Consider the following 20,573-nt stretch of genomic DNA (forward strand, 5'->3'; position numbering starts at 1 on the left):
TGTACCAGGTAGGGCTAGAAATCCAAGTACTCAGCATGGCCTCCTGGGAAGGAAGAGGCTCCTCATTACTGCTGGGGGGAGTGGGAAATTCCAGATCCTACCAGGCTTCTGCCCGTGCCTCCCTAGGTGGGAGAAGCAGGAGTGCACTGCACTTCCCATGTGCTTCCACTCACTCACCGTGGGGTGGCTTCATAACTGGTGGACAAGGTAGGGTCCTGACCTCCACAACGCCTTCTCACCATACCTGCAGCAAGGGGAGCGGCATCTTGTTACCACAGGATGTTGGTACAAGCCCAGTCCGCCCACATTGTCCATGCTGTCACTGCAGGGAGAGCAAAAGGCTCCTTATAGGCAGGTGAGGAATCTCGGGCTCCCTACTTACCCCTCCTTTGTGTTACCCAGCAGAGGGGGTGGGTTCTTCCACGTAGCTTCAGGGAGGAGAGAAATCTAGGCTCCCCATAGGCCTCTGAGAGGAACACACACAGGTGGAGTTTCGTTATGTTTAGCTGGAGTAGAACAGTTATTTTCCAGAAGTTTTTTATTTTAACAGGCTAGACCTTTCCTGGGCTGTGAATAGAAAGACTACAGAGACACAGTTTTGTTTGTTTGTTACACCCATGTTTCTAAAATTATCAACTCCTCCAGCACCAAGTCTAGGATATGTCAGATAAAAAGAAAAAATTCACTACTGTGTCATGCCCTGAGTCCTAACTGGCCTCATGTGTTTGTTTTATTATATAATGATTCTTAATGGAAGAAGGAGGAAAAACTTCTGCTCTTTCAGGAAGCAAAATCTCTTTAGGTGTTTGTTAAACTCTCAGAAATATACTGGGCATGGTGACTCATATAACCCCAGCACTCAGGAGGCCAGCCTCGTCTCCACAGCAAGTTCAAGACCAGGCAGAACTACAGAGCAAGAACCCTGTCTAAAAAAAAAAAAATCGGTTAATCAGTGAGTGAATTGATTAGTTAGGGTGTTTAATAAATGTATGTTTATCATTACTGTTATAATAAAAGCACAAGGCATCTTATGTTTAGTGTGCGCCCACTTTGGACCTGACTAGAAGGCAGAACTCCTCTCTCTAGGAAAAGTAATTTAGCAGTGGTAATTTAGCAGCCACTGGCCACTAGAGGGCAGAGTAGGGAAGTAATACCCTAGAGTTTGCGCGCGCGCGCACGCTCACTCACACAGCAGAGTTCCTCTGGAAACTGTAGGTGGCTTCACGTGACCCTGGACTACCGTATTTTTTCATACAGCACCCATTTCGTAACAACTAAATATTTTGTTCCAAGAAATTAAAAATGGCAGATTGAAGACCAGCAGCAAAATACAGCCTGTCCAGGAACGCGTATGGAGACACCTGGAAAACAACTTGGTAAAGAAAAGGGTAGATCTCTGGGAAATTAGGAAGGAGATGAGAGAAAAACTAGAAACCACAGAGAAGCTGAAGAAATGAAGCAAAATACAGAGAAAAAACAAAGGAGTCTGGAAACCTAACCTTAGCTCCCAGGGCGGGGGACCTGTTTTCTCTAATCAAAAGGAAGCAGGGAGAGGTTCTACAGCTCTAGGCAGAAACAACAGATGGGGCCAGCAGTGCTAGCCCCAAGAAAAGCCCACAGTTACTGTAAACTGCAAAAAACAATGTGGAACCTCACTCTGAAAATGGCTCCTTCTGATGGAGACCACTATGAAGCAGCTCTGAGTAGAATTTAATATCAACGAATTGGCTTTCCATGTTTACTTGTGAGCTGTCCAAAGCTTAGGCACCTTGTCTGGTGCTGGGCAGTGGACTCATAGTAAGTGAACCTCAATGAGTCACTGCTCACCACAGAGGCCTGTATTGGCCTGTGAAGCTGTTACTCCATGAAGGACAAGATAAGGCCGCAGCTGAGGACATTTGGCTCCAACCCCAATTCACTAAAAGGAGACTGCACCTGCAGGCTCCACACTCCTACAATAAATGCCAGCCTAAAGATAAGGTAGTTCTCCTGCTTGACATAATTTACTACTTGGGAAAATATTTCCCAAGGTCCTGCTAGAGTCCCACATTTTCTTGAGTATCCTCCTCTTTTGTTTGAAAACCTAATAAATATGGGCTTCCCAGAAAAGTCTTTGTCTTATCCCAGAGAATTTCAAATGCTATAAGAGAATTAGACCCTCCTGGAGCCCTACAATCATTTCAATTGTCTCACTTATTTAAGCCTTCACCATCCACTCATTTGGGAGATTGCAAGCCTGATCAGCCCTCAATAACTAAGAGTTATTAACCTGATATCCTTCTGTGTGGCAGAATGGAAGAGTTGGAGAAGAAACTCAGTCTAGCACCTGCCATATTTGAGCGTGTTTAATCAGACACCAATTTGAGGAGGAATTAATTGTTTAAGAGTAAGGTACAGAACAACTACAAAATAACTGCTCTTTGGGGTTCCTGGTATTATAGACAGCTAAGTTAGTTAGAAATATTATAGGCAGTCAGACAGGGCTAGGCCCTCAAAGAGGTAAGTGCAGAAGATAAGAATATTTACAACTGTGGCAGGAGGTGCATTCATTCAAAGTCAGGCCTAAAGATGAAGGAAATGACTATACCTATATACTTCCCTGAGAGATGGGCAACAATGATTAATATCCTAAATAGGCATCAATCATCTTGGCTTGGGAACCAAAACCTCCCTGGCCCATCCTCCCCCAGGAAAAGTCCTTGTTCACTCCATGTACACTTCCTACACGAACTGCTTCCCCATTAGATCAATATTACCTAACCAACTCTATCTGTAATCTTACTGGTTGACCATAGTTTTGTCCCGCCTTATACTTGCCTTATGATTTTGTACCCACATCGTGATTTTTCTCTATAAAACTTTCTTGAGAAGTGAGGTCCCCAACCACCCACTTGGGACCCCTTCTGCCTCTTAGACAGAAGCTACCTTTCCCTCAATAAATGCTTCCTATTTGTTGTTCTTTAGAATTCAATCTTCGATTTTGGTGAACACAAACTCAGTGTATCAAATACATAGCAGGTTGGGAGTTCTAGTATTTCCCTTATATTATTTGGAGGTCCTTAGATCATCCCTATATCACAGGGGTCATCCTACCACAGTGACTCAGTGGGAGGTGGCCACAAAAGACGATCATGGAGAGGGTCTGGACTAGACAGAGACCCCCTGCAAAGTTTAAGCTTAGGCCAGGAAGCACACGGAGGACCACTCTCCAAGTCAAGAAGCCATGCTGGTCATATGCAGCATTCACAAGGGGCTGGATTTGAAAGTGCTGGCATTAAGTCCAGTGGACTGATTGACATTCTTCCCCTGCTGTGCACTGCTGAAATCCAACACAGAGCCCACTGATCTGTTTGCTTTCCTCATCTGCCAGTATGATGAGGAATACACCTCAGGCTGGAGAGCTGCCACAGCCTAGAAGGTACAGAGGGGTTTTTGCAGCAGGGGGAGCACCTCACAAACCCAAGAACCTTAAAAATAAGCCGAGAAAGCCAAGACTTGAAATACACTGAGGGACACGGAAAGTGGAAGGTGCTAAAATGAAGACAGCTTAGGGCAGACACCATTGACCAGCCACAGCCAGCAGGAAGGGCAGGGCAGGATGTAGCATTCACACACAGAAACCTCAATGTGGAAACAATCCAGGTCCTAGTAGTGGCTCACTATCCCTCCCTTATATCCAGTGGATTCCAATACTGCAGACCCTGGAAGGAAGCCACTATTCGAAAACACAGATGATTTTTGAGGTGGAGAATCATTTCTTTTTTTTATTCATTAGTTTCTTGGGTTTTTGGGGTTTTTTTTAGGGTTTTTCTTCCTTTTTTCTATTTATTTATTTACTTATTTTCCTATCTTTTTTTGTTTTTCTTGTTTGTTCTTTTATCTACTTTTATCTAGTTTATTAATTTTGTTTTACTCCTTAATAGACTCTTTTGTATCACTTTTCTCTCCCACTTCTCATTTTCCTTTTCTTTTCCTTCAAATTTTACTTCACTTTCTCTTCCCCACCCCCTCCATCTTTACTAGCATTACAATTAAGCTTTATTAATCTTTAGATATTTAGTTGACTCTATGAATTCTTTTCTATTGTTAATAGTGGTACACTTGGTACATTTAGTACATATTTACTATAAGTCAATATTTTCTTTGTCTTTACATCCATATTATAATTACAGATCTCTTCATTATTAAGTCTAATATAATGGTAGCTTTTATTGGTTCTTATGTATGTCACTATCCAATTTGCTTTTGACTTTATTATTGTTGCTGATTTTGGTGTTATGGCCAGGACAGCATATTTGTTGTGATTAATTGGTGTTTGTTGTATACAAATATCTGGTTTGTCTTTGTGTCAGCAACAATGCTGTGATTTATTTCTGGAGAACTGGGTACTACACAAATTACAACGCACCCTGTCCTCGCCAAATTGACAGAGCTGATTTGATCTTGCATCAGAGATAAAGGCCCATAATCAGCCAGGCCCAGCCTGCATCACTAAAAACCTGACACTAATTAAAAAGATCCCCATACTAAGAACAAAGTTTTCCCAGTATAATTGACCTGCAAACTTCAGGACACACACACACACACACACACACACACACACACACACACACACACAAAAGATGAAAACACAAGTAACAAAATACCTCCAAAAACTTTCAGCTCCCCAAAGCTCATCCAGGGGATGGTGGGACACAAAAAGCCAAGCAACTGAATTATATGAAATAATAAAATAAAAGACCAAAAAAACTGATCAAAAGGGAAATAAACTGCTCAAAAGGAAAGAACAACTGGGATGGGGAATAGAGAAAAGAAAGAAGGGGGGGAAAGATATGTATATATACACAAGATAACTAAGATAATTGTACTACAAATTTCTATTATTTCATTGAAAGGAACAGTTAGAGCTTATATTGTTTGGTCAACTTTATATCCCTGTATCTGGCAATCTGAGCAACTACACTGAAGATAACAATGTGCAACATAATAACCATTGTTAATTTCCTACCATCTTGTTTTGAAATGCTGTATCATTTTTATTGTTTTCTTTTTTCCTCTTTAAAATAAAAAAAAATTTTAAAAACTGATCACTCTTTGAGTGAACTCAAAGATGATATAACCAAACAGATAATGGATTTAATAAACAAAATGACCAGTAAGCTTACAGAAAACACCCCCAAAAAGGTAGTGAGGTAAGCAAAATGATCTAAAAAGTGAATTACCAGTTTAGCAAAGAATTGGGAGTCCATGAAATGGTACCAAAGAGAAAATCACAAAATAAAAAATTCTATTGAAATTATAGGTAGCAGAAATAACCAGTAGCCACTGTGAATGCAACTGATCTTGTCTGGTTTGATTCGAAGAAATAATCAACATGAGGACAGTATCAGAACACAAAGGGCTGGTGCAGGTGACCACATAAAACCTTAAAAACAATAAGAGAACATGAAAAATGGATTGAACAGCTGCTAGATGATGCAAAGAATAATCAGTGATTATCTGGAATTAATGACAAATCAGAAGACAACATGAATGGCATAAACATTCTGTTTACAAAAATCATAGCAGAAGGGGCTGGGGATTTAGCTCAGTGGCACAGCACTTGCCTGGCAAGTGTGAGGTCATGAGTTTGATTCCTGGTACCAGAAAAAAAAAAACCAAAAAAAAATCATAGCAGAAAACTTTTTAAGTATGGAAAAAGAATTTAACATACAGATAAGTGAAGTATATAGTACTCTTCATATTTGTGATCAGAAAACACATAATAGTCAAAATCCCCAAAGTCCATGTACAAGAATAGAATTTTAAAAGCTCTTAGAAAAAGGCAATAAATCACTTATAAAGGTGAACCCATCAGAATTACTGCAGACTTCTCAACACAAACTTTAAAGGACAGTAGAGCTTGCAGTGAAATGTTTCAAGCCCTAAAATTAAAGAACTTCCAACCCAAACTAATATATCCTGCCCAACTATTTGTCAAAATTGATGGAGCACCTTAAAAAACTCATGACCCCCAAACCAGAATTGCAAAAGCTCATTAAGGATTTCCTAGAAAGAGACAATGATGCCAAGAAGGTTAAAAGGTCTAATGGAACGAATACACCAAGATAGGGTGAGCAGGTAAGCAGAACTGGGGCAGGGGAAAAATAATGCCATGACAGGAATACCTGAATAGCTTTCTGTAATAACTGTCACTGGTCTCAATTATCTACTCACAAGACACAACTTGACATATTAGATTAAAAAAAAGCATTGTATGCTGTGTACAAGAAACACATTTAATCCAAAAAGAAATTCATAGGTTAAATATCACATAATGGAAAACTATATTCCATGTAATGAGACCCCCAAAGTAGGAGGATCTATCCTATTTTCATGTTTTTTGTTTGTTTGTTTGTGGCATTTTTTTGGTACCAGGAATCAAACTCGGGACCTTGCCCTTGCCAGGCAGGCACTTGTACTGCTGAGCTATGTTCCCGGCCCTATCCTATTTTCAAACAAAGTAGACTTCAAACCAAAACTGATCAGAAGAGGCAAAGAAGGTCACTAATACTGGTAAAGGGAATAATTCAACAGGAAGTGATAACAATTGTAAATATAAACAGTTTCCGTAGTGTAGTCATTATCACGTTCTTCTAACAATTGTAAAGATATATGCATTAAATACTGGTACTCCTAACTTCATAAAACAAACGCTACTAAACATAAAAGCTCAAATTAACATCAATACACTTATAGTGGGGGACCAACATACCCCACTACTACAAATAGACAAATCACCTAGTCAAAAACAGCCAACAAAAAATGAGTTGAACCACTCTTTGAACAAATAAACTCAGTAGATATCTACAGAGTGTTCTATCCAACAACAAAATACACATTCTGCTCAGCAGCACATAGAACTTTCTCTAAAAGAGACCACATACTAGCCCATACAATATGCTTAAATAAATATGAAAAGAATCAAAATTATCCCATGTATATTATCAAATCATAGTGCAGTGAAATTAGAAGTCAATTACAAAAGAAATCAAAGGAGCTATGCAAACACATGGAAATTAAATAATATACTCTTGAATGAGTCAGAAAAGAAATCAAGAAAGAAATTTGACAGTTCCTAGAATCAAACGATATTACCAATACAACATACCAGAACCTATGAGACACAGTGAAAGCAGTCTTAAGAGGGAAGTTGATAGCTGTGAATGCCCACATTAAAAAAAAAAACAAAAAAAAAAAAACAGAGAGAGAAAATTGAAGTAAATAACTTAATATGCACCTCCAGGTGAACAAGAACAATCCAAGTCCAAAACTAGTACTATACAAGGAAGGATATTAACAATGTCAGAGCAGACATTAATGAAAGTGAGACTAAAGAAACAATACCAGTAATCAGTGAATCAAAGAGCTGTTTATTCAAAAGAATAAACAAAATAGACCAATCCTTAGCTAGTCTTACCAAAAAAAGGAAAAACCCATAGCAATGTGAGTAATAATTAAAAAGGCAAATTGAGGGGGCTGGGGATTTAGCTCAGCGGCAAAGCGCCTGCCTGGCAAGCGCAAGGTCGTGAGTTTGGTTCCCGGTACCGGAGAAAAACCAAAAAAATAAAAAATAAAATAAAATAAAATAAAAAGGCAAATTGCCAATATGATGATTTTGTAGGCTCGCACACAGCCCCTCCAAGCCAGCCTACCTCACCCACCACACTTCCATATAATACTCTATCCAAGGAGTCTATCCAAGATATATATGCTAGCTCACATAAATCTGGGGATAGAACAAGGATGGCAAAAACAACCACACACGATATGTCAGAGGAAAAGAGGAGGGCAGGAGCCCAAGAGCAGAGCTTGAAGGGCTTGACTGGTCACTAATGAGCCAGAAACCACAGCACCCAATATGTAAATCTTCAAGTGTAGTCAACACTGACCCAGCGGCTGTTGTCTGTTTCTTTCAAGGAAGTGGAAAAATACCTGCAGCTTTCATGCAGAGCACCTGCTCTTCCAGAGTGGGACCAGAGTCTCAGGTCATGTTTATGGCACATGCATTTGCACATGGCTGTGAAAAGACTTTGCTTCTTCCGCTCGCCCTTCTTCAGGGACAAGTAGAAACCATCATGAAGAAGCAAAGAGCCAGCTTTCTCAAGTGACCTCTTTTGGGTATCCCTTCCTGAGCAATGGGGCCAGCCTCCCTCCTTGGGGACCCAGGACAGATACCCCTTCATGACACTTCATCTGGAAGAATGACAGCTGCTCTGGTTCTCAGCATCGCTGGATGTGGATTATAGTTTTCTCCTGTTCTCAGGTGACATCAGATGAGATACAGTAGGAATGACAGTGTCATAATCCAAGAAGCCCAGCTGAAGCAGAGTCACCAACCTTGGACTGTACTGTGACTGGCATGCTGAAAACAGAGTATTAAACTACAGATTTCAAGATGGATACCGGGCAGAAACGTTTCCAAGCCAGGTAGGGAAGACACCATCCCTCAATCCACACAGAAAACAGAATTTGCTGTTGTGTTTCTAGAATGAATGATTCCCTGTATGTTATGATGTGAGAGTAAACACACACACACACACACACACACACACACACACACACACACCAGGTTGGCTAATTGTGGCAAATAAAAATCAAATATGGTGTTTCTGGAAATATTAAACCTGAGGAACACTGCTAAGATAACTTAACAGCAGCGCTCAGTATGATTTATAGATGTGCACTTGAGCTCTCTCTCCCCTCCACAAGCAGTGTAGAATTTATTCTGAGAACCTAATTAGGGGGGTCAAATGAGAAGCAGTTCTAGTGATGAATTTGTTGAGATACTCCCCATGATCTTATTCTATCATTCTTATGAATTGACTCTAAGAACCAGCCCCCCCAGACTGTCTTATTGACAATTTAAACTAATAATAACATGACAAACCAATCTTATCCATGTCCACCGTGGACACTCTGGAATGACAGGACCTAGCAGAGCTTCACAAATGCTTCTGAGACATCCTTTGCTTTCCTAGGGCTGGAACATATTGAGGATTTCAAGCACTTCTCAGTGATCTATTTTATGTTACAACAAACATCACAACCCTATTCCTATCAGCAATTACTGTATGTAGACTAAGACTGCTTTACAATAGTCATCTGCTCGCACTGTTCATCTCAGACCTGCAGTTTACTCACTTACAAAATATATCTCTCACTCAGCCAGCTTACCTTTCCCATGCCCATACTCCAGCCCCAGGTATAAAAGGTTATCTCCCACATAGATCCAGAGATCTTACCTTTGCTACATTCTGTTTGAAGGTTTTAGAAAAAGCTTTGATTGTCATAAAGAAAAATCTCATGCATGTGTATGTATCGTTTTAAAGTTGTATTTATGCATTGCAGCGAAACACTGTGAATGTTACCAGTGTCAGAATTAACCATTTTTCAATAGCACACATTTTTTTCTGAAGACCCTAAAATGAATGTATCTATCTGACTTTTTTAAAATCACAAAATCTACAATATACAGACAATAGAAAGAGAAAGTGTTGTTACTTTTCTCCTGCAATCCCAGGAAATAATTGCTAAGCACAGTTTGTGTAGGCTTTAAGAATCTGTATTTATACACACATACAATCCGTCTCAATGGGATCATGACATCATGATCACTTAATATACCGCTCAGTGACATTTTCACTCTTTCCTGTGACTATGCAGAAATGTGATTCTTATTGGCTGCACTGTGCACCATTATAAAGCTTTACCAAAATATTGCATACCCAAACTCCTATTGCTAAAGATTTGGTATTTTCACATTTTTCACTGTTTAAGCAGTGCTTTGATGCACACACTTATACACAGATCTGGGCACACTTATCCACTCCTCTCCAACCCTAGGATCCTCTAAGGAGAGTTTCCCCAACCCAGTGTTCTCCGCCATGTCTTTGCTTCCATTGGGTGATGTCACTCCCAGTATCTAATCCGAAATTCAGCTAAGTACACAAGCTTTAAGTGCAGATCCCAGCTCTGCCATTTACTGTCATAAGCCTATTACTTTAACTCTTTGCACACAAGTTCCGTCACTAAAAAATAGAGGACACTGTTAATTTCTAATCCATAGAGTCTTGGTGGTAATTAAATGTAGTGATCCATGCAGAATGTCTGGCTCTTTGTAAGAGCTCAATAAATGTCAACCTTTATGATTGATATTGCTTGTATTTCTGCAGAGAAAATCAGTTTCTATCCTCTTTAGGATCCACGCTGGCTATGTTCTTCCTCAGCTATTTTGCACATTTAATTTCCACTTGCCAGTTTCTCTCTTCTCTCTACCTCATCCTCTCTATCTCCTTCATTTTTTCATTTGTTCTGCAAATATCTGTTGCACATTTGCCAAGTGAAGATGCTAGACTTCCCCTCTCACATAAAAGGCAAATAACACAGCAAACACCTTACAGTCCTGGAGGGAAGGGAGACTCTAACAGATAGGAACAACTGAGTGCTCTAGACCTGCTGACCTTGGCTGTGTACTCTACAAAGTCAACTCACCTGCTTGGGGGTAACCTCAGAGAAAGCCTTTCTTGAGTTGTACCTTGAAAGGCAATTAGCTGATTACAATTTAACCCAGGTGAGCAAAAATGTTTACATGCAAAGAAAATGTTTTGCTAAAGCTGAAGGCCAGGGTACAAGTGTAAAGAGTTTACACTGGTGGGAACAGTGTGTGGAAAGGGATGGAAATTGAAGGTTAAGAAAACGAGATGTAATCAGTGAAGCTGGACTCACAGCAAAAGATTTCAGTACTTCTGATGAAGTTACTATAGGGAGGCCGTGAAACACCACAGTTCCATGGTAGCTCCAAAGACACTGCGTACACGGTTCAGTCCAGTGAGAGCCGAGCGCTACTACTTGTCCTGTGACAATAGATCAATCCTCCAAGTAAAGTCTACTTTTATCCTCTGTCATTCTTCATTCTTTCTCCACATCTAATCCATGACTCAATTTCAAAATACATTGCAAAGATATGAGCAGTGATTTGATACGTACCTAATCTGCCTTTTCTGAAACAATTCATAACACAGGAGAAGTTCAACTAGGAAGACATTCTTATTATCTGAGGAAAGCTAATGAATTTCATAATCATGACTGAATAAAGTTTGTCATTTTTGAAAGTTCTGTACCCTCACCCTAGGAGAAAGTATAAAGAAATTGGTTTGGTTTTTTTTTTACTTTATTTATTTATTTATTTTAGTACCGGGAATCAAACTCAGGATCTTGAACTTGCCAGGCGCTTGTGCCACTGAGCTATTTCACCGGCTGACTATATTTTTAAATTTTCCTAGTTGCCTTTATAATTTAAATTCAACCTGAATGACTACGTAGCAAGCAGTGTAGATGTGGTAGGTTGCTGAAGAAAGGAACCATCATCCATAACAACTATCATTTTATAGAATTTTAGATCTCACCAAAGAAACATTCTCTGTCGGAGAAGCTCAGAGCCTTCCACACCTGCTTGAAAAAGGGGTTAAGCTTTTGCAGCTGAGCCAAGCATCTGTTCCTCTTCAGTGAGAAGGGATTTTGTACAGTGAGACAGTGAAGAGCTATCACTGTGGTGGACGTTCGGCGCTGGGACCAAGCTGGAAATCAAACGTAAGTAGACTCCAAACTCTTCTTCCTTCATTGTATCTCATGGGTTCTGTATCTATGAAGTGATTTTGTAACTGACTCTGGAACCAGGTTCTGACATCCGCAAGGGCACTGAAAAAGATGAAGTCTGTAAGCAAACTTTGAGAATCGATTGTATATTTTCTATAAACAGCAAGATTCAGTCGTTTAGGGCAAATAATTTTTCTAAGTAATGGTTTCAAAGATTTACTGGGAGCATACTAGCAGGCTGCAGGCACAGCCTTGATCAACGGTAGGAAGGGAAACTCAGTTTTTGTATAGGAGGAAGGTAAGAGGAACCACTGTGTGTACACTTTCGGCGCAGGGACCAAGATAGAAATCAAAGGTAAGTGTCTTTTTCAGCTGGTGCTTTACTGTTGCTGATTGATTTGCTTTTCATTGTTTCTTTGTGTTTCTTCATTAGTTTGATGTGAGGGATGTTACAAATTTCACTCCCAGACTAGGTACTGGGGAGGGACAATTGCTCCACAGGAGGCTGCCTGTGGCCAGTTCTTGTGATTTCTAAAGCAAAATAGTTTAGTTGGAGAAGGAGGCGTATTGCTTCCTAGGGAGGTTTTTGTGAAGGGAGAAGTTAAAGGGAATCACTGTGATTCACTTTCGGCGGAGGGACCACATTGGAAATCAAACGTAAGTGCGTTTTTGCTCAGTTATTTGTGAAGCTTTAATCCTGCTGTACCATCTGTGTGAGTTAGTGATTATTTTGGTTAAATGAACCATTTCTGGTGACCCAACAATAAGTAGAAAAATATCAGAAAATAGCCAACTTAAAATCTGAACAAATAGAGTGTTAGGTTTGCGAGGGGAATAAGGTGTGTGGGGAGAATGGCTGTTTTTGTCTGAATTGGCCTGCCCGGTCTGATCAGCCACAAAGAAAGGTTTTTGTTGAGGGCCAAATGTTAGAGTCATCACTGTGACTCACGTTCGGTGCCGGGACCAAGCTGGAGATCAAACGTAAGTGCATTTTTTAAAACCTTTTTCTCATAGAGTTATAAGAGTTGGGCGTTTTTATGTGTGGGGTATAACTTGGGGTCAATTCTGGAGAGAATAGGGTTTTTTCCCAAAAATCAGATGAGGCAGAGGGGCTGAAGAATCTGCTCATCTCAAAGAAGAGCAAAAACTCAGTCAGTAGAAGGGGCACTTAAATCGCCAGATTTCCTCTGTTTGTCAATATTGTGAGATTAGCAACAAAAAAGGGTTTTGAGGGGAAAGTCAGTAGGTTAATATTGGGGCTCACCCTCCACAGCGGGACAAGGCTGGTGATTAAAGGTAAGTAACTTTTCTGGGTTGCATTCTGAAATTTAGGTCTAAATTGCCACTCAAACTGACCTTTAGAGGCTTAAATAAGAGTTTTATGGATGGGTGAAAAAAGGCACTTCAGGTTTATTATCAGGGCCAAAAGTTAGACTCAGCTCCAAAAATGAATTTGGAGACAAAATGATTAAATTGGGCTAAACTGAATAATTAAAGGAAAAATATCTACATGGTATAGAGGAAAAGGAGACTGGGAGCTGCAAAGAACAAAAGTAAATACATTTTTATTGAGATTTACCAGTTAGTGGGTTGTTTTTGTGTAATATAAATGATATAGAAAAGTTGAGAGTTGTATTCCTTGGTCTGTTTTCTCTCTTGCCTGATCATTTTAGAAGACAATTTTTAAAAGTAACAGCATGCTATAAAAAAGTCAGTAAAAAGTTAGAAAAGTATAGCTGTTTACAATGTCAAAGAGATGGCTTACTGAAGAATCAGCAGCCGTGTCATTTTTAGAGTCTAAAATAACTGATAAATGGTCAAAATGAGAAATGCTATAAGAATAAGATCTTGACAGAGCGCTCCTTTTTAAAAATCTAATTTCTACATTAAGGTAAAATTGAAATGATCTCTTCAGTTTCAAAGAAAGTACATAATTACATTTTTAGACTGCCCAGGGGCTTGTAGGAAAAAATGTTAAAGGATATGTTTTTTGATTTCCCTCAGTTATTAGTTATCTGTATTTTTATACCGCTAAGGAGGCCGCGACACCGCTAGTATGGTCCGTAAACCTCATGGCCGTCTTTGTCGTGACTCAGTGACCCCACTGGCAGTGTCACTGCACCCCGGTGACAGTTCGCCTGGCCGCTAAAGGCCACAGCAAACCCGCCTTAGCCCGCGTAACCGTGCAGCGGCCTGCCTTCCGAATGCACAGTGATACGAGCAATGCCGCTAACAGAGAGAGAATAGACGCGTGGCAGGTCCTATGCTAACAGGGCAAAAACCAGGAGGAAACTTATGTATTAAAGATTTCAGAAATAAAATTCACATTTCTTACTGTAGCCTTTAGTAAAAATTTCCAGTAAGAACCAAAAAAGAATAAAAAACTATTTTGTGACATAACATCTTTTTATCCAGTTCACCTAAATGATAAAAGCTCCATAATAAAAGGAAGAAATGTACTGTCTATAACTCTTTAAGATAAAATTCACAAGAGCAAAAATTGAATTTAATGCCAGCAATGTAACCACTCAGGTCTTGGTCAATCCACTTAGTGAGTTCACATCAAACGGCACTAAGGCAGAGTAACTGATAAAAAATTGCTAACATGGTTTTAATCTTTTAAAATTTAGCTGTTTGTTTAGGATTATATTTAGTTCTACAGAATATCTAATCATATATAAATGTGATTCATAAAAACAACATAAACATAATTTTCAATACTGTAATTCTGTGAGAAAAATTGTAATCTTGCTATTTAATCTCATAATATCTTAAGTAGTTTCATAATTTGTTTCTGTTGGAGCTGATATTTCTTACTCTCTCTTGGTTTAAGAACTGATACTTGAGAAGCATTATTTTGGTCTAAATAACTTGCCAGAACTATTTTAGGAGCCTTGTAAAATTCTTTTGAAACCATTTTTAGAACTGTTTAACTGTTTTAAATTACTTTAAAACTATTTCAGGGTCTTTTAAAGATGCTTTTAAAGAATCTTAAACTCCATTAAAAGCTAATAAGATGTTTTGAAATAATTTCCATGTTAAATACATAATGATTAAATATTTTAGAGCCAGATGGAAAATTTAAAGCTGTCAAGAATTCACCCACATAGGAAGAACTTCATAGAATGTTTTTTGCCAGAGATCACATAATTTGGTACAAGTTTACTTTATTCAATTATTTAGGAAAAATTGGTGATAAAGATTTAAAGAGAAGAAAAATATCAAAGATAAAAATGCTGTATCTTATGTTGAACTTCTATGTTAGCTTTATTTTTTAAAACCCGCTCATGTACTATTAACTTCTCCCAACAAAAGATTCTTGATTTTTTATTTTGATCACTGTTTTCCCACCAGAGGAATTGCTTCCCCAAATAGGGGGATTTCCAGGAGGCCACCTGGCAGCTGCTCAAGGTCAGAAGTGAAGCTAGCCAGTTCCTCCCAGGCAGATGGCCATGGTCACAGTTGACCCTTCTGGCCTGGCTAAAAATTCCCCCCCGTGGTCACAGATGATCAGGCTGGGGTTAAGGCTCACTTTCAGGGCTTTATGAGCAGCAGGACAGTTGCTGGCCTAATTGCAGAGAGTAAGGGGCTGACGCCCAAACAGGCACAGTAGTAGACATTGGAGCTGTCCCCGCCATGCCAGGAGAAGCCCAGGGGAGCCTGACATCACAGCACAGTCACAGAGGAGCAACAGGAAGCACAGCCCAATTCTGCTGCCTTAGCTTCTCCTCTATAGAGTCCAGACCTGTGCTGATGTCAGAGCCCTAGAGAACCTGTTTGCTTTGCCTGAAGTGCTGAGCCACTGCAGGTGGCGGGAAACAATTGAAGCAAAGAAAGTCAAGGTCAGAAAAGCAGGCCACAAGGCCTCAGCAGGGCTACAAAGAGTTCAAGCACAATTTAAACTTTTAAGGGGAGAGGGAACTAGGGAAGAGCTCCACGTGCTTCCTCGCCTTGCTGTACCACTGTGCGTAAGTGTGCTGTTTTGTGTGTCTGTCTCCTACATCCCCACCCACGATGCACCCAAGAGGATACCTGCGTGGTGAGTTAAACCCACCCTCTGTGCTTCCTTCCTCAGGGAGTAATCAAAAGCCAACTGTCTCCCTCTTCCCACCATCAAAAGAGGAGTTGGCATCCGGAAGTGCCTCACTTGTGTGCTACGCTAACAACTTCTATCCAAGAGATATCAGCGTCAAGTGGAAGGGGGATGGCACTGAAATCTCAGACAACATCCTGAACAGTTACACGAAGCAGGACAGCGTGGACTTCACCTACAGCTTCAGCAGCACCCTAGTGCTGTCCAGAACAGAGTATGAAAGTCATGAAGTCTACACCTGCGAGATCTCCCATGTTACCCTGTCTTCACCTGAAGTCAAGAAGTTCAGAAGGAAGGAATGTTAGAGCCAGAGCCCAACAGGCACCACTGCCTGCCCCTCGGGCCCACCCAGCCTTGATCTCCCTCCTCCCATCCCCAGCCCTTTCCCAGAGAGACCTACCCGGGCACAGTCCTCCAGCCCCTCTCCACCTCCCTTCCTCCCCCTCCTTGGCTTTAATCAAGCTGATACTTGGGGGACACCATGAATAAAGTAATCTTTGCACCTGAGAACCCTCTCCTGATTCATTTTTCAAGGTTATACATTGTTTTCACTATTACCTCGTTTCTTATCTAAGGGATTAGATATTTAGTTGTCCTAAAATGTACCACCATTTATAAAAATCATTCTCCATTCTACCCTACCCTGCTGCCCTTTACCAGACACTCCCCCCTGAGACCACTTGCCACCTGTTAGTACCTCCCTCCCCTGGGCCCTAGTAGGAGAGGCTTCCTTCCTTGTTTTCCTTTCCTTGGGATACTTCATAGTCCTTAACAGTCACAGTAACATGTCCTTTGATCCAATTCAGCCTACCCTGAGAACTTAACACAGCAAATTTTTCAAAAGAAGAAATCAGCTAGGAGAGTCATCCACTGCAACATGATATGGGATAACAAAACAATGAAAACAATCTAAATGAACATGCAATAGGGAAACACCTAAGTCCATCACGGTACTGGACCAAATGGAATACTGTGCCTTCCTTATATTTTTAAACATGTATTAAGGGAGGATTCTTATCTGCCAATGATGATACTGAGCATCTTCTACAATCTACTTTCATTCTTACTAAACTGTAAAGTTAAATATAGTCACTAAAATATTGGGCAGTTTCCGTAAGTCTAAAAGATGTATATATTTTTATATGCAGAAATCCCACTCCTAAATGACTAGGGTGTCCCTGTGTACTAAAAAATAAATAAATAAATAAGTATGCAACAATGTTCAAGAGCCCTCACTTACAAAGCCAACAATTGGAAACACCAAAATGTCTACTAACAACAGAAGAGGTCATTAAATTGTGGTATATTTACAATGGAGCTACTTCTCAGCAAGGAGAATTACAAACTACAACTGTCTCTAATAGCAGAAGTGACTCTCATAAACATAAGCAAAAAAAAAACACACAAAAGAAACATTCTTATATTTTCATTCATATAAAGTTAAAAAGTAGGTAAAAGTAAAATCAGAAATTGGGGAGAGGGTGAGGTATGGCTGGAAATGGGGTGAGATAGTCCTGGGAGGAGACCAGAAAGGGAATCTGGTGTTGTGATAACACTCTGCTCCTCATGTGGGGCATGTCACTTTATGAAAACATATCCAGTTGTACAATTAGTGTCTGTGCCCTTTTCTGTTCATGTCTGTCTGTGCCTCATACGACTTCAAATTAAGTTCATATAAAAATGTCTTATACCCAGTTTACAGGTAAGAAATATTGGAAGGAATGAGTCATAGGTCAAGGCCAGATAACTGATAAATGGGACTCACGATCAAATCTGCACCTGCCTGACTCTGCTCTCTTGAGCCTTATTCATTCTGCCATCCAGAGCTCCAGGTGCTGCACAAAACGAGGGTCAGAAAACATGCTACTTACCTGGGGTCTCCCCCTTCACCCACCTGGCTAGGCCTACATATATAAAAATAGAATGGAGCATCTTTTCAGCAAGGGGGAAAAGGACACAAGAAACCTTGGAAACCCATGTATGACAGGTAATATTTGGGAAGTTAAAGCTAACTTTAGTACCATGGCCCATACAGTAGAAGGAGTGAGGAAAGAGATGAAACAGAGAAAGAAAAGAAAAGAAATTTAACAGGAGGGAAGAAAGAAGAGGGAAGAGAAATCAAGAACATTGAAGAATGGCATCTGTCAAGGAAAAGTAGATGAGCTATACTATGACATGTTCCCACCTACAGCAGGGTCAGTGTCCCACTCCAGGTCAGAGACAGCCCCTCAGCATGCTGTGCAGCTTAAAGAGTGTGAGCCAGCAATCATTCCAAGAGAGAAATGGCAGGCCCATGCCCACGGCTCAGAGCTGGATATCAACTATTGGATGGTAAAGCATATCTGGGTACACTTCTTTTGTCTTTTTGAGACAGGGCCTCACTGTGCAGTTCAGGCTGGCCTTGAGCTCACTTTGTAGCCCAGGCTGGTCTCGAACTCCCAGTGATCCTCCTGCCTCAGTCTCCAGAGTGCTGGGATTACAGGCATGCACCACCACTCCCGGCTGAATACTTTAATAGAAGACATGGAGACCCCAACACAGTAGGAAAAGTTACAGCTTCCTGAGAGTGGGCAACAGGGCTAGATAAATAATTGATGTTTAATGTCACAAGACTGAAGCAGTTCAACTGTTCACTCATCACCTCCTCCTGCCACTCCCCTGGGCCACCCACATCACCCCAAGTAACTCCAGGCACATGATTTCCCCTCTTGTGTCAGTAGGATGAAGAGCTGCATTGCAACTTTGAAGTCCTCTTCCAGCTCCAACATCTAGACTTCAGAGTGGGATCCTCTGTGGCTTCAAGGGAGGTGTAGCTTTCCATTCATTCTCCAACAAGTCCTTGGGCAAGGCAGGAAGTTGAAGATATCCTTTTAGAAAAGACGAAAAGAAGACAGGATGATGGAGGCTGAGAAGGGAGGGGAGGCAAAGAGGGAAAGGAGGAAACAGCAGACAACTGATGGAGCATCAGAAACGACACATGAAAGGGAAAGAAGAAGCAAGAGAGATGTTCATTTGTCTGACTTTATATTGTGCATTGGTCCAAGACTGAACCTTCCAGTTGTTTCTGTCTAACAACTCTCTTTGCTCTAACCGGACCTCTAATGAGCCCGGTGCAGGTCAGGCTTTTTCATCTCCCCATAGCAGGTACCACAGGCCAGTACCTGTGCTGGGGAAGGAGGGGGATGGTTTTTATAAAAATTACCAAGAGAAGGCCAAGTGTTTTTACTACACTGAGGATCAGAGTAGCTATGGGAGACCCTGAGGCTGAGACACTAGGAAACCGACCAGAGGCTGTGCAGCCCTCTCCCCACAGGGTATGCACAGGGCAGTCACCAGCAGGAGTCAAGCAAACTTTTACCCCGAGCCTGAGGGAAGCGGAGGGTAAATGCTGGCTGCCCTCCCCACAGCACTGGAGAGAACTGCCTGGGAAAGTGAGTTTGTAAATCATAATAGCAAGTGACTTGGTTTTTGGGCCTCAGCTTTCTCATCTTAAAGGAAGGGGTATCTTACTTATAAGATTGTTTGGAGAAATAAAGGGAATATGACATGATTGAAATTTTTTAAATGTATTACAGTAAAACACATATTGCCCTTAATCCTCCTTAAGATGTTTCCCCTCATTTCAAACATATTTATCTGGAAGTCTTCTCCATGGCTTTACAGGGTGTAATCAAAAGCGAGATGAGTGCCAGGCATGGTGCTGCACACCTATAATCCCAGCACTTGAGAAGCTGAGGCAGGAGGATCTCTGTGAGTTCAAGGCCAGCCTGGGCTACACAGTGAGTTGAAGGCAAGCCTGAACTGCATAGTGAGACCCTGTCTCTAAAAAAAAAAAAAAAAAATGCAATGAATGCTGCTACCAAGTGTCATCCCTCAGAAAGACAGGCTGTTAAAATCAACAATGTGTGCTCATCTGCCTTACTCACCAGGCCTGGCAATGTCCAACTTCCGGCTCTTCCGCACAGTCAAAATGACCATGAAAGCTGAATGCTTTCAATCACTTCAGGACATGAAGGTAACCATCACATCACAACTAAAAGTATTCACAAAAGAGGACACCCAGAACTGCTTCAGAAAGTGACAAGAATGATGGGATAAGTGTGTTAGACACAAGGAGAAGTAGATCATTAATGGCAATATATCTTTTTTTTTTTTGTCTTTTTGAGACAATATCACTATGCAGTTCAGCTCACTCTGTAACCCAGACAGGCCTTGAACTCGAAGAGATCCTCCTGCCTCAGCCTCCCAAGTGCTGAGATTATAGGCATGCACCACCACATCCAGCTGGCCATGTGTCTTTTCCTGTAATAATTTTTTTAACTTAAGCATTCACCATAGTCTTATGTAATTCATAATTCATGTCAAGCATGAAGTAGTCACGGTTAGTAACGGAAGAGTAGTTCCCTTTGACTAATATTTGATTTCCTCCTAGAACTTATTCTTCAGACATAATTCTTTCAGCTCAAAATGTTTGAGCCATCAGTGAACTCATGTATATTCTAGACCTGTGTGCCCAGTATGGCTTGTGCTAATCCACACGACTACCGAGGTCTGGATGAGAAGCTAGTCCTTACTGGGGTGTGTTACAAGTATAAGAAGCACACCAAATCTTGAAGGCTTAGTTCCATATATATGTACAAAACATCTCCTCAATAAATTTTGTTCTGTATTTTATATATTGGCTACATGTTGAAACAGTAACATCCTGGTTATATTGGGATAAATATATTATCAAGATTAATTTTACAGGTTTATTTTTATATGTTGCTACTAGAAAACTTACATGTGGCTCACACTGAATTTCTGTCAGGCAGGACTGTCTAGTTTATCCTCAACTACAAAA

At 40.6% G+C, this 20,573-nt stretch overlaps 1 gene segment (V, D, J or C); it reads left to right on the forward strand.

Annotated features, from left to right (window-relative positions):
• The first annotated feature begins 1,351 nt into the window (after positions 1-1,351).
• LOC102010176 lies at positions 1,352-16,237 on the forward strand. The segment is given in 3 exon segments: positions 1,352-1,376; positions 11,572-11,631; positions 15,713-16,237. Coding segments are annotated over 3 exon segments (408 nt in total).
• Positions 16,238-20,573: the final 4,336 nt, after the last annotated feature.

This window comes from Chinchilla lanigera, unplaced genomic scaffold (genome assembly GCF_000276665.1).
Source record: "Chinchilla lanigera isolate Chin_1 unplaced genomic scaffold, ChiLan1.0 scaffold00023, whole genome shotgun sequence".
Taxonomy (NCBI): Eukaryota; Metazoa; Chordata; class Mammalia; order Rodentia; family Chinchillidae; genus Chinchilla; species Chinchilla lanigera.